This window comes from Branchiostoma lanceolatum, chromosome 17 (assembly GCF_035083965.1).
Source record: "Branchiostoma lanceolatum isolate klBraLanc5 chromosome 17, klBraLanc5.hap2, whole genome shotgun sequence".
NCBI classification, from domain to species: Eukaryota; Metazoa; Chordata; class Leptocardii; order Amphioxiformes; family Branchiostomatidae; genus Branchiostoma; species Branchiostoma lanceolatum.
The window spans coordinates 5,139,589-5,152,263 of record NC_089738.1 but is presented as its reverse complement, the minus strand read 5'-3'; the positions used below and the strand labels follow the sequence as shown (position 1 = coordinate 5,152,263).

The window sequence follows — 12,675 nt, the reverse complement described above, 5'->3', positions numbered from 1 at the left end:
ATGCCAAAGAAAACTTACCAGACACACAAAAATCAGCGATAAAAAAAGAGCACTGTACAATGACATGTCTTTTATGCGTTCTTTGTTTCATATTGCTTAAGACTGCAAAGATGACTGTATGTACATCACACAACAAATCTTGTCTCTCAGCTTTAGCTTTACATTTGTTATACTGACTTTGCTACATTTCAGGATTGTCAAAGGTTTCACCTTTAATTTCTTTAACCATGAATGCTGCCTGTCATATTACGAAATAAACCTGTTAATTGTGAAATAAGTTTCAGAAAAAATTAATAACTCCTATGCAACATGGAATTAGTGCATCTAATAGCTTTTCTGGATGCAATCACCAATAAGGGTAGTTGAGATGAAATTTACAGTGTCATCATACAAAAACCTGTGACACCAAGAGTAGAGTTGGTCCCAACTGTACATGATACATCACTGTCATCTCACAAAAATTTGTTAAGCCTCAGTCTACATTGTGCTCATGCAAATTATTCTCCAAGCAGAGGTTACTACATGTAGCACCCTGACCGTACAGTACAAATCGCTAATACACACGTATCAGAACTTAAAAATATTGTATCTTCTACATATATACATGTACGGGCCTTTCCTTTAACTTAAAACTGTTAAGAAAATAACTCAAAAGATGGTTGGAAGACATTGTGGTTCTCAAGACAGCGTGCATGTCTGAGAGGACACCAAAGGTAAACTTAAAGATCCTCAGTGTTCTGTATTTGTTTATCCACCAGGGTACTGGCTTCATCATCAGTTTTGAATTCCTTTGTTTCAATCGTAGAGTCTTCTTGTGTTGAGACATCAGTTTGTGAGGTAACAGTAGCAGGTTTTGTACTTCCGATCCCGAAGAACTTGTTCCTGACGACGTATCGCACGCACTGTAACACCACGTTACGCTCATGTCTGACGTCCGGGGCTAGCAGCTGGAAAGTAACAACAAATAACAGCGACAATGAAGTTTAATGCATAATAATTTCCAACATGGGCTAAATGTATTAAGTTAGAATACCATGAGAATAACAAGAGAACTATGCTATGCTTTTTACCTAAAATGTAGGTGCTTCTTCTCTCTTCTTAAAACATGTGTAGAATAAATTTACGGATTTTTTCCAGTACCGCAGTACATTGTAGTTGAATGCTGACATCCAACACATTATGGAAGATACATGTACTAGATACTTTTTAAAGGTGTCTTTGCCATCTAACACAAGAATTTTATGCTTAATACCATACACATTAAGTGGTTAAGGCCACACCAATTTTATTTGTTGATTCTCTGATTTTTTCAGCAAAAAATTGGAGCGACAGGGTGAAAAAAAATACAAATAATTTTCTTGCAAATAGTTTGGGGTGACGACATGGGTTTACATAACATAAAGAATAAGAGGATTATTCAAGTTTCAGCTTTGTATGGCTCATTTTATGCAATGAATCCCTTTCTTTGATCTAGTACTAGAATTTGAGTAACAAAATTACCTTTTGCTATGTAATATTGTATATCAAATTGATATTGAGAAATAGTTGTAATAAATGAAAAACTATAACTTAATGATGAAATGTAACCACACTTTTTAGTTATGTGCTTGCCTTTATAATCTAATTTTGGTGGCTATTGAGTAATAACAACTGAACAAATAGTAAAATCGTGAGTAGAAATTTGTGAAAGGCAATAGTGACAAAAAATTTATCTTTTTCAAAAATGGGAGAAACAAGAGAGGCGATTCCGATAAGCAAAAGAAAAAAATGGTCTGGCTTAACATACACAATTTTGCACAGAAAAGGCAATGTGCTGGATACAACTTCACACTTCTACTACTGAGTCTGTTATGACTGACCATTTCCAAAAGTGTCGCCCGTCTCTTCCTAAGGTGCTGCTGATCGGGCGCTACACGTCCCCTCCCACTGCCACCACGACCTTGACCTCTACCCCTGCCCCTGCCACGACCTCTGCCCCTTCCCCTTTCCCATGGTGCACCTCTCCTTCCCTCTGGATGCGACCATCGTCTATCTTGACTGCCAGTGTGCGAGTCTGTAGATTGCCAAGGTTGTCGTGTTGGTAGTTGGGATGACTGTATCAGCTTTGGAACAGGGGAATCTGTAGAAAAGACAAGATTTCATCAATTAAATAACTCTGTCCTGAAAGTCTTCAAGAGCAGTACAGTGTATCCAAACTGAATGATGGTAACAAAGGATCAAAGTCAAAATAAAAGAAACAAAAATTAATGTTCTGTTGGCAGTGCCACAAGAAACATGATGAGTAAATTTAACATTCCGCAAGTAAAAGTCCTCGGATCAAACAATACATGTAGGTGTTATGTCTCCTTTATAACAGCATGTAACTTTTAAACAGCAAAGTCACACTTAATAACTATACGCTATACTAACTCCAGGTAATTTCGCTTAAATCAACGACTTCTACATAATGCCATTCCTTAGATTCATCAAAAATTCTCTTATACACATGTATACCCTGCCGGTATCATCTCTGCAAACTTGAGAAATTGTCTACGACAAGTTGCAAACTTCTCAAACTAGCAGGTATTGAGCCATGCATTGCTGCACCACAGCTGGGTTCCTGGATTGACTGAGCAAGGGTTTGAGGTCCCCTTGAATTTTCCAGGCAATAACCTATAGGCTATAAAGTACGCACCCTGACTTTGGCAATGACTTGTGATATATTTAATTTGAATTTTGATTGTTAAAAAAGTGCGTACTTTATTCGAGAAAATATGGTAGCCTGCTTTCAGACCAAAGTTAGACACTAGCCCCTGATCTCCCCCTCCTCCTCCTCACTCTAGACACTTACCCCTGATCTCCCCCTCCTCCTCCTCACTCTAGACACTTACCTCTGATCTCCTCCTCCTCCTCCTCACTCTAGACACTTACCCCTGATCTCCCCCTCCTCCTCCTCACTCTAGACACTTACCTCTGATCTCCCCCTCCTCCTCCTCACTCTAGACACTTACCTCTGATCTCCCCCTCCTCCTCCTCACTCTCCCTGATCTCCCCCTCCTCCTCCTCACTCTAGACACTTACCCCTGATCTCCCCCTCCTCCTCCTCACTCTAGACACTTACCCCTGATCTCCCCCTCCTCCTCCTCACTCTAGACACTTACCTCTGATCTCCCCCTCCTCCTCCTCACTCTAGACACTTACCCCTGATCTCCCCCTCCTCCTCACTCTCTGAGCTGCCCCCGTACGCCGCCACCAGGCTGCCCAGTCCTGATGTCACCTGTCTGGGTACGACCACTGCTGCAGGGGGGGTGGCAGCACTCTGGGCAGGATGGGAAGGTACCTCTGCTGGCTCCGAATCTGTACACATTGGAATATGATTTACCCTACAGTACCCTCATGTACATCAATATGATTAAATGAAACAATATTAAAATGATCCGAAACCTATAGACAATAACATTTTTTGTACTTGAAATGCATTAATCATATTTTTCTTGTTTAACAAATGTAGTGTTCATAACCAAATCAATTAGCTTTTTTTGTTTAACAAAGTCGTTACATCTGGGGTTTTCGACGACTGGTGCCTACAAGGAAATCAACTGATCCAATCACTAATTAATTTCTAAGTCCGCAGATCAAGTTATTGATCAAAAGGTAAATTAATATTTTGTCTACCACCTGCTTTTTGCCTGCCACTGAGTCACTGTGACATCATTGCGATTGCTCGTATTGCAAGCTTTGTGCAACATCACATAGTGGTGGTCAAAATACGCAAAGTTTTGTGGCACAAAGTCAAATGGATAACAAGGGTTAACTACTCTTGTAATTATCTTTATGTTCTGGACCGGGCAATAACTTTCGTATATATAATATATGTCCATAGAATATTTAGAATGCATTTCGAGTGCGCCAGTTGCGCCACTGTGGATATCTGATTTGGAGGTTGGAATCGATGTTATTACAAGATTTTTTGTTCGAGGACACAAAACTCTCTCAAATTCTGGCGCATTTCGCATTGAAATGTCTGTTTCTTCGGGTGGGCATGACATTGATAAATACAACACAGTGTATTTCGCATCACCCTCGGGTCTTGGCCCTCCCGTGGGTCACATAGCCCTCTGGCATTCAGGCAATACGAACCGCTATTGGGCCGGTACCTCGGATGATATGGAATACACCGTGTTGTGTGAACTATATTTCTCACCAGATGAGCTCCCTTCGTCTATCAGATAAGCCATGGGGTCAGCTGCTGGGTCATGTGACTTTCCACCAGGTGTGACATCAGACCCAGCATGCCTTGCCACCTTCTGAGGACTCCCATGATGCTCCACATCTGGTTGTCCCCTCTTTCTGCCTGGGGATTGGTCAAAGTTCTGCTGGTGGTGGTGGTGATAACTTCCCCTCCCCCCACGTCCAAACCCCCTCCCCCTGCCCCTTCCTCTACCTCTCCCCTGCCCCCTCCCTCGCATTCTCCTGAAAAAATATAAGAGATTTGTCATTTAGAATTAAAAAGCCCTGAAAAAAACAAGATATCTACTGTAAATCAATTTAATATTGCGGTTAGTAATCTTAGCGGTTTGGGGAAAAGTGAGTAGTTCGCTGCATCTAATTCTAATGGTGGGAACAAAGATCACTGTCTCAAATGCTAGCAATCAAATATTTCTGATGATGAAACTCTAGCGGTTGACTAGTGACTGTTGAAGTAGCTACTGTTACCGTTAACGAATCAAGAATTACAGTATAAATTGAAATGAAAAAAATGTACCTACAACTACAAGTAGAAGTACACCGAACTATTAAGTACACAGCCATGACAATTATTATCAATATAACAGCTATTTTTCTAAAAATCCACACATAACCTGTTTATCAAGTGATTATAAATCTGAAAGGAACCCTATCTCTTCAAGACTAGTGTACTTCTTACCCGAACTCTCTTGTGTCCAGTACTTCTCCTCTGTCTCTTCTTTTCTTCATGTCTTCCACCTTCTTTGCAACATTGGCAACAGTAGGGTAGTTTCTGTAGCAGAAAGAAAACAGGTTTGGTTTGCATTCTTAAAAACATAAAAACAATATATTAATATTTTCCTTAAACTTAAGCACACTGAAGTAGCTGTTTGGCATCACATTTTCTATTGGTTTTCTATTCTAGGCAGCAGGGAGAAGGTTAAGAGGTGCTAGCTGAATGAAAGTTCACCTGTGATGGTAATTAATAACATAAAGATTTTATATGCTATACACTAGAGCTGTGTACCGGTACAGTGTACCGATACAGTATGGATACAATCAATTAGGTACATATACAAATCCATTGGTAGTTTAGGTACAGGTTCAGGTCCGGACCTGTACCTTAACCAGTGTACCTGTACCTAAAATTTGTTTAGGTACACAGCTGTGCTATACACAAATTCAAGTGCTTACTAACAAGTTTTCAATCAGCTCTCTGGTCCTTCTGAAGTTGATCTCTTAACTTGAGATGAATCAGAGGTATGATCAAAAGCTTCTTGGTAAAACTAAAAGATATTGAAGAAAGTTATTGCATGTCCGAGCATCTTACTTCTTTCTCTCCTCACGCCACTTCGCGATGGCTTCAGGTGTGTCCAGTTTACTCAGGGCTTTAGAAAACCTGGAAAGATGTGTCTGGAAAGTGGAAAGTATTTTTAGTACAATGATGTAGCAGCAAACACTATAATAGTACAACACAGAGAAACATCAAAGAGCCAAAACAAGAAACATTGAACGTAGTACACAAAAATGACGAAATGTGCTGCCATTATCAAAAGTTCATTTTCTTAAACACCAGAACATATTTAAATGATTAGAGAATGGGCTTGGTCAAGTTTTGCGTAGGCTACCAGGCCTACTTCAGAATCTTGGTTGTACTTACACATACACAATAACTATTATAAGCACATGTAGAACACTCTCAGTTCTAACACTTACCAGTTTATGATGCAGCTTGACCAGTTTTTCTGCTGCTACATACGGACAGCCTTCATGGAAACACTAACATGAACAAAAAATATGTTATCAATTTCATTGATGGCAAGAAGTTTGACTGACAATACAGAGAGGTTTCCTAAAAACAGGATTTTTGTTGCAGCTGACGTGGTGATTGTACTTGCATTTGAACTTTCAAAGTACACTTCTACATCTGATTTTTTTTTAAAAACTGTTAAGTAGCTTAGTATATGTTAGTCTGTATAACGCAAACTCCGGGGGTTTACATACATCTTCAACAGTTACAGACAATGATACATGATTGATGTTAGAAATGTTACACATGCTGTGCATGTGTGTGCAGGGTTGTGTTCTGTACCTGTATATGCGTCTCGCAGTGTTTCTTGAGCAACTCGTCGGTCTTGAAGCCTCTGTCACACGAATCACAGTAGAATGGGGTGTCGTCTTTACTCAGCTGGGCCTTCTGTTTCAAGAATAAGGAACACATTACTGTATGTAAGTCTCCAACAGGCATTGCAGATAGAAATTCAATATTGGCACTGTGGATGATAATGTTTTTTAAAGGAAAAGCCAGTCATCAAAACATGGTATAACGTTAGTACATTGTATACAAATTGTATACAATTATTGTATTACAGTACAATATTTATATATGGATTGGATTGGATTGGATCTTCATTATACAACCGTCAGACTAAACAGCCTGAGTTTTGCTGTTATTTAAAGGTGCCCTAAGCGATTTCAGAGGGGAAAACTTGAAATATTCTTGGGAAAACAATTCTGTTTGGTGAGGTTGAAATTTACATTTACTTTCCTATATTAGCACATCTGCATCATTATTTCAGACTTAAGGCGTTTAAAGATAGCACAGACGCAAGGCAAAAAAGGAGTATTTCATTTATTGGGTCCCCCAAAAAATCAGCCCAAATTAATCCAGCCGTAACCGTTTTCTGTCGACAATTTTCGATAACTTCCGGCCGCGTGACGTCACAATGCCCAAGAAATTGAGCCATGACCACGTGATTATTTCTTCGGAAGCGTTCGGGACTTATCGGTCAGAATCGTGCATGTTCGGAAGACTTGAAATGATGGCTGGCCTCCAAGTACTCAGATTTTCAATGAGTTCCCACCACACAACGACATCACATTTTTGCTCCATGATCATGATGATGGTCGCTATGCGATGGGATAGTGTTATCTAAACTTAATATGGATAGAAATCAGAAAAAAATTGATTTTGAATATATGACTTTCAGCGCCCTAATATTGCTAATGGCTGGCTCCATCACATTTTCAATAAAAAACACAAACATATCAGTGTTTCAACACTAAAAGGCATTTTAGTAAATCATAATATCATTGATATTATGGTATGTATACAATATATATACTTATACATGTGTACAAAAATATATCATCATCATCATAGTATATTATAACAATCCAAACATATTTTTTTCTTCAATCCTAAAATTATCAATGACTTGTAAATTACATGTCGATGAAGCATGCAAAATAAACGTTAACATCATTCAACCTTTCTTTGTTGTCTGTTCCCTTGAGCAAAGTTGCCCTGCCTTCGTTCCTGTGCCCATGGGCCTCTGGGCCGAGGTCCTGGCGGTGTCCCACGGCCCTGTCCCGGTACCATGGGGCCGGCGTGTCGGGGTGGAGGTCCTCGGGGAGGGAGGGCACCCGGCCCGAACGAAGCCGGTTGGAGGAACGGCGGTCTGAACCCGTGTCTGGGTACGAAATTACCCATCCCTGGGATCAAGGCAGGGCCAGGGACTGCTGGGAACATAAGTCCGGGCGGGAATGGACCCGGGGAGGGAAACATTCCACCTGGAAAGTGTCCCAAAGGCAGAGGAAAGTTTGGTGGTCTCGCCATTTTTCAGATTTCCCGACCATGTGGTACTATAGGTTAAAGGTCACACTACCAACAATGAGTTTAGCATCTGATTTGCGTCCATAGATTCTTCAAAACGTAACTTGTAGCAAGGAAAAGCAAAATATACTAGTTATGAATAACTATATCATTTTAAACTTTGTAAAATATCATTTGTTTTAATTTTGACTTTTCTTTAATTACCTTTAGATCGAAGAAGATTACAACAAACTCTTTTAAAAGTTAATCGAATCGTGTAGTAAAATGTGTAGCTATGTTTGATTCAACGAAAAGCCCAGAGGAGATTTTTTGGCGTGTTTGTACATTTCGTTGTTGTTGTTTTCCGCACATTTCTTCACAAAATGCCGATTAGAGACCCAGCTAAAGAGCTTGGCGCTTACAGAGACCAACATTATAAGGTATGACACCGAGTGGACTTGTTTGGGGCGGAATTTAGTGGCAGCAGCTCCAGTTTTAAAACTGAGAGCTTGATCTGTAGCTGTAGACAGTAGAGGGGAGGGGGGCAGATTTTACAATTACAAAAAAATATGACAAAGACCACGTTTCTCGGCGAAAATAATATGATATGTTCATGTTATGTATAATTTCTGTATATACAGTACATGATTTTCACGTTGTTGATTAATTAAAAACGTTTAGATATTATTATAGGCCTACTAGTACAATTTGGGCTGCTCCAAAAAAAGTTGTGGAGGGGGGGTGGAAGAGGTACAAAATCGGGTTCCTAATCCAAAATGGCCCAACTGACCCTAGTTCCGGGTCAAAAATTGCTCAACCCCCCCTAGTTCCTAATCCAAAAATGCACAAACCCTTCCTGGTTCCTAATCCAGATGCTTTGAACCCTACCCCCCTTCCAATCCAGCCTCTTCCATCCCCCTTTTCAACTATTTTTTTAAGGTATCAACAAGGTATAAGCTAGTTCGGAGTTGCTACTATGCATGTGCAGTGTCAAAGGTGAAGGCCCCGGCTTGAAAACAGTGCTCGTCTTGACATTGTCTTCGATTTGCATAACAAAGCCCAGACGGGTCTTGTTCACGTCTCGGGGACCTTCACCTTTGACACTGCACTTGCGTAGAAGCAAACCCGAGCTAGCTTATTATTAACATTACATGTAACGTTACATCTTGTAAAATTTATTCATCATACTAATCTTCGCGGGGACTGAAATACCTTATTTATGTTCACTCACTCACCATTCCAGAATGTGAGAAACGTCAACTTCAACTTACGAATACCCCCAGATGACCCCGCGAGGGACAAAGAAGGGGGTTGTGGGGAGGAGGTCCAGGGCTAAGAGCAGAGAACACTCCGTGACAAACAAGCCATAACATGCAATATCGCTTAATTTTTTCATCCATTATCCCCCACCCCCTAGGGCAGTCGTACTGACCAGGAGCGCAACCTCCTGGAGAGCACCACCCTGTACGTGGGGAACCTGTCCTTCTACACCACCGAAGAACAGATCTACGAACTCTTCGGCAAGTGTGGCGACATCAAACGCATCATCATGGGGTTGGACAAGATGCAGAGAACACCCTGTGGGTTCTGCTTCGTAGAGTATCCTTTCATGTTTATTGGAGTACAACCCTCTCCTTTAGCCTGTCTGCCTAAGACTTGAAGAGACAGCTATTATTCTGGGAGAGAACACAACAAAAACATATACATACTACTAGTATAGATAGCATTGGGCTACAATCAACTTACAGCTAACATAAAGTATTTACAGTTACAAAATGTATTTCAAAACAACAAAGCATATGTTTTTCATTATATGTGCTCCAAGTTTTAAAGTCTCTCATGTGCTTTAGTAGTCCTTGTTTGAAATTCCTGTATGATGACATTGTTTGTATCTCGTACTCTAGTCATATGGCAGGGCATTCTGCTCTAGTTCTTTATGTGAAAGCATTTTTTCATACTGTTCGTTTTTGTTTGTCCATTTTGTTTTCTGTGTCGCAGAAAGTAGGCGCAGTGTTGCCTAACCTAGACTGACTACATCAAGCTTGTAGCAGCCCTTCCACTTGTAGAAACAGTGCCAAAACTACTTCAGCTGGGAGAAGGTTGATAAGATACATGTGTGTGGTGATCCTGTACTACAGTTTAGCCCCATATAGTAACTGTACCTTTCATCACTTTCATTCATCAACAGATTGCCCAAGCTTTGCAAATCAGTGGGAGGTTAATCTGTTAGGGGCGTTTTATGGAACTTCTGTGATGCATCTGTAGTGAACGCCATTTATTTGTTTATTTATTTTGTGTACTTGGTAATCAATAATTCCCCTTATAATCTATATAGACCCCCATGTATTTCTGCAAGCACTCATTAATTTATGTCAATGAAGGTTAGACATCCAGGTAATGATTTAGACGCTATAGCTAGCTATATGTTACGAAAGTTTATCCAGTTGCTTTAGTAACTTTAGTTAGCATTATTCATCAATTGAATTTGGAAATGTTTCTGTGATATTAATGTACAGTATCAGGTACATGTACTAGTACCATGGCCAGTATAAATGGGTACAGATTTTCACTGGGTTGTGGCATGCTGTTCCTTGACACACCCCTGTATAAGATACTACACTAGAGGTGATGCAGAGAACTGCATGCGGTACACAACAGGCACCCGGCTGGACGACAGGATCATCCGCTGTGACTGGGACGCAGGGTTCAAGGAGGGCAGGCAGTATGGCAGGGGCAAGAGTGGAGGACAGGTGGGTACTCCAGTTAGGCTATGTTGATTTGATTACATGGATGACATCCGCACGGGCATTTATTTTCGTCTGTTTAGAAAAAAAACTTCGACCATACTGAAATTTATAGTGTAAATCATACAAAGCAGCTGAAAAAAGGCAAATATATACCGTGATTTGAAAACCTCTTTCAATATACATTTTGAATGTTTGTGAATGTTAATCATCCAGGTCAGCAATAGAGTAATATAATCCGTCCGACCGCACTTTGTCAATGAAGAGAATGATAAAAGTTGTACATTGTAATTGCTTCCAGTTTTTGTTTAGAATAAAATAGACAATTACTTTCTGCAGTTTGTTACAACATTCTCATATCTTTTGCAGGTGAGGGACGAGTACAGGAAAGACTACGATGCAGGCCGTGGTGGGTACGGTAAAATCACAGCCAAACAGTACAACCCTCTCGGACCCATGCTCATGTCTAAAGGCCCAGGGCCAAGTGGGCCAAGATGAACTGTTTGAAAAAAGACAGAAAGCTAACGCTGAACATCATGTCACATCTTTGCTGAATGTCATGTCTTGTCATGTCATGTCTGGGATGAACAAAACAAAAGAAGAAGTACTCTGAATTTCTTAAAAAGTAACAGTGGCGCATTATGTATTTATGTTGTAGTTACTTGTCATAGGGCTTCACCAGTAGTTTGATTCTAATTCTAAAGCCACACTTGTGCATATATACAAGTCTGCATGAGTTGCGTACTAGTATTAACATGTTTTTGTTTTAGTTAAATTTGCAGCCAAAGAAGTAATTTCTTAGGTTCGATAACTAGGCTACCCAATGGCGGGTCAAAGTAGAAAAGAACTTCTTTCCCGCAAACTTTACTTAAACCCAAAAAATGTTGATACGTAACTCATACGGACTTGAATAAACGCACAAGTGTGATAGGACTCAGTAAGGAGAATGAAGGAACACTAGTCAGTTCAAATCCGGGGGTTCAGTTTCCAGATATCAAGGCGGCCATCTTGGAATTCGAATTTTCCAACTTTTTTTCTACTGAGTTTACAGTTAAGTTTCATATATCATTTGAAAGAGCATGATGTCCCACACATTATGGTGCCTTTAATTTGGTCCTAACATGGAAAGCTATGAAGATATTTCTTTTAGAAAGTTGCCCAACCCATACTATCATTAGTTGGACCTGGTTAGACTTGGCCCATACTGGCCTGATAGTGGACAGACAATGATCCACCCTAATGAATGCCATGCAAATGAGTAGAAAATTAGTCCTTCCATTCAGTTGAATACACTTGCATAATCACCAGATTTCCAGTACAATGGGCGGGCTTGAGTTCAATTGGCTTGGTGATTAGAGGTGTCATTGCCCACTGTGACAGGAACAATTAGCCCACAATTGTTTGTAAAAACCCAGGTGAACTCAATACTGCTGGATATGTACTGACCTAGGAGTACATCGTTCACATGCATTTTCAATCAATCATATCTAAAGTTGTGAACATCGCTGACTAATAATTTTTACATGACTACATTCATGATGAAGAGAGCTTTCAGCTTATACCACACTTATAGGCACAAATCTGATATTGCTGAAGATTCCAAATTGCTTCTGGATTTCCCAATTTGAACTGACCAGTGTTAAGGGTATTTTCAGATGACACAGTAGCTGTGAACGCAACAGCACATCATATTTTGTCGCAGTCTTTTATATTAGATTGCACAATTATCCTGGAGAAAGTTTTGTTTGTTAGGGTCTTTGGTTCTTAGTTGTTTTTTAGTTCATAACAATATCATCACTGTATTCGTGATGAGAAGCAGTACGTATTGCAGCAGTTTTGATAGCCCTTTAAGTTTTAGAGCCAACTTTTTGGACATAATTCAAAAGGCCTGTGAAAGTTAATGCTTGTCTGGAAATAAGTGAAAGATTAGCTGGAAGTGAGTAATTCTCCTAGCAATAGCTACTCTAGCCTCCTGTGCAGGCCTCCTATAACGCGCGACATATATATATGGGGGGGGGGGGGAGCTCTTATGCCGGCAAGGGAGTTGTGCAGCCGAGGGAGTTGTATAGCCGAGGGGTCCGCGCGTTATCTACTGTAGATAACGCGCGGACCCCTCGGCTATACAACTCC

At 40.3% G+C, this 12,675-nt stretch overlaps 3 protein-coding genes across 3 annotated transcripts; 1 reads left to right on the top strand and 2 right to left on the bottom strand.

The window, feature by feature from the left end:
* Positions 1-65: 65 nt before the first annotated feature.
* Positions 66-4,448, bottom strand: LOC136423315 (FMR1-interacting protein NUFIP1-like). The gene is made up of 5 exons (XM_066411438.1): positions 4,184-4,448; positions 3,208-3,336; positions 3,061-3,090; positions 1,860-2,119; positions 66-947 (listed from the first exon to the last, which is right to left on the bottom strand). The coding sequence occupies exons 1-5, from the start codon at positions 4,446-4,448 to the stop codon at positions 720-722; spliced, it is 912 nt and encodes a 303-aa protein (XP_066267535.1). The 3' UTR covers positions 66-719.
* A 450-nt stretch (positions 4,449-4,898) lies between these two features.
* LOC136423013 (FMR1-interacting protein NUFIP1-like) lies at positions 4,899-7,863 on the bottom strand. The gene is made up of 5 exons (XM_066410996.1): positions 7,478-7,863; positions 6,299-6,403; positions 5,923-5,985; positions 5,537-5,619; positions 4,899-4,999 (listed from the first exon to the last, which is right to left on the bottom strand). The coding sequence occupies exons 1-5, from the start codon at positions 7,823-7,825 to the stop codon at positions 4,903-4,905; spliced, it is 696 nt and encodes a 231-aa protein (XP_066267093.1). The 5' UTR covers positions 7,826-7,863; the 3' UTR covers positions 4,899-4,902.
* Positions 7,864-8,090: 227 nt separating this feature from the next.
* LOC136423031 (nuclear cap-binding protein subunit 2-like) lies at positions 8,091-11,492 on the top strand. Its single transcript, XM_066411023.1, has 4 exons — positions 8,091-8,241; positions 9,219-9,400; positions 10,413-10,551; positions 10,915-11,492. The coding sequence occupies exons 1-4, from the start codon at positions 8,185-8,187 to the stop codon at positions 11,041-11,043; spliced, it is 507 nt and encodes a 168-aa protein (XP_066267120.1). The 5' UTR covers positions 8,091-8,184; the 3' UTR covers positions 11,044-11,492.
* The last annotated feature ends 1,183 nt before the right edge of the window (positions 11,493-12,675 follow it).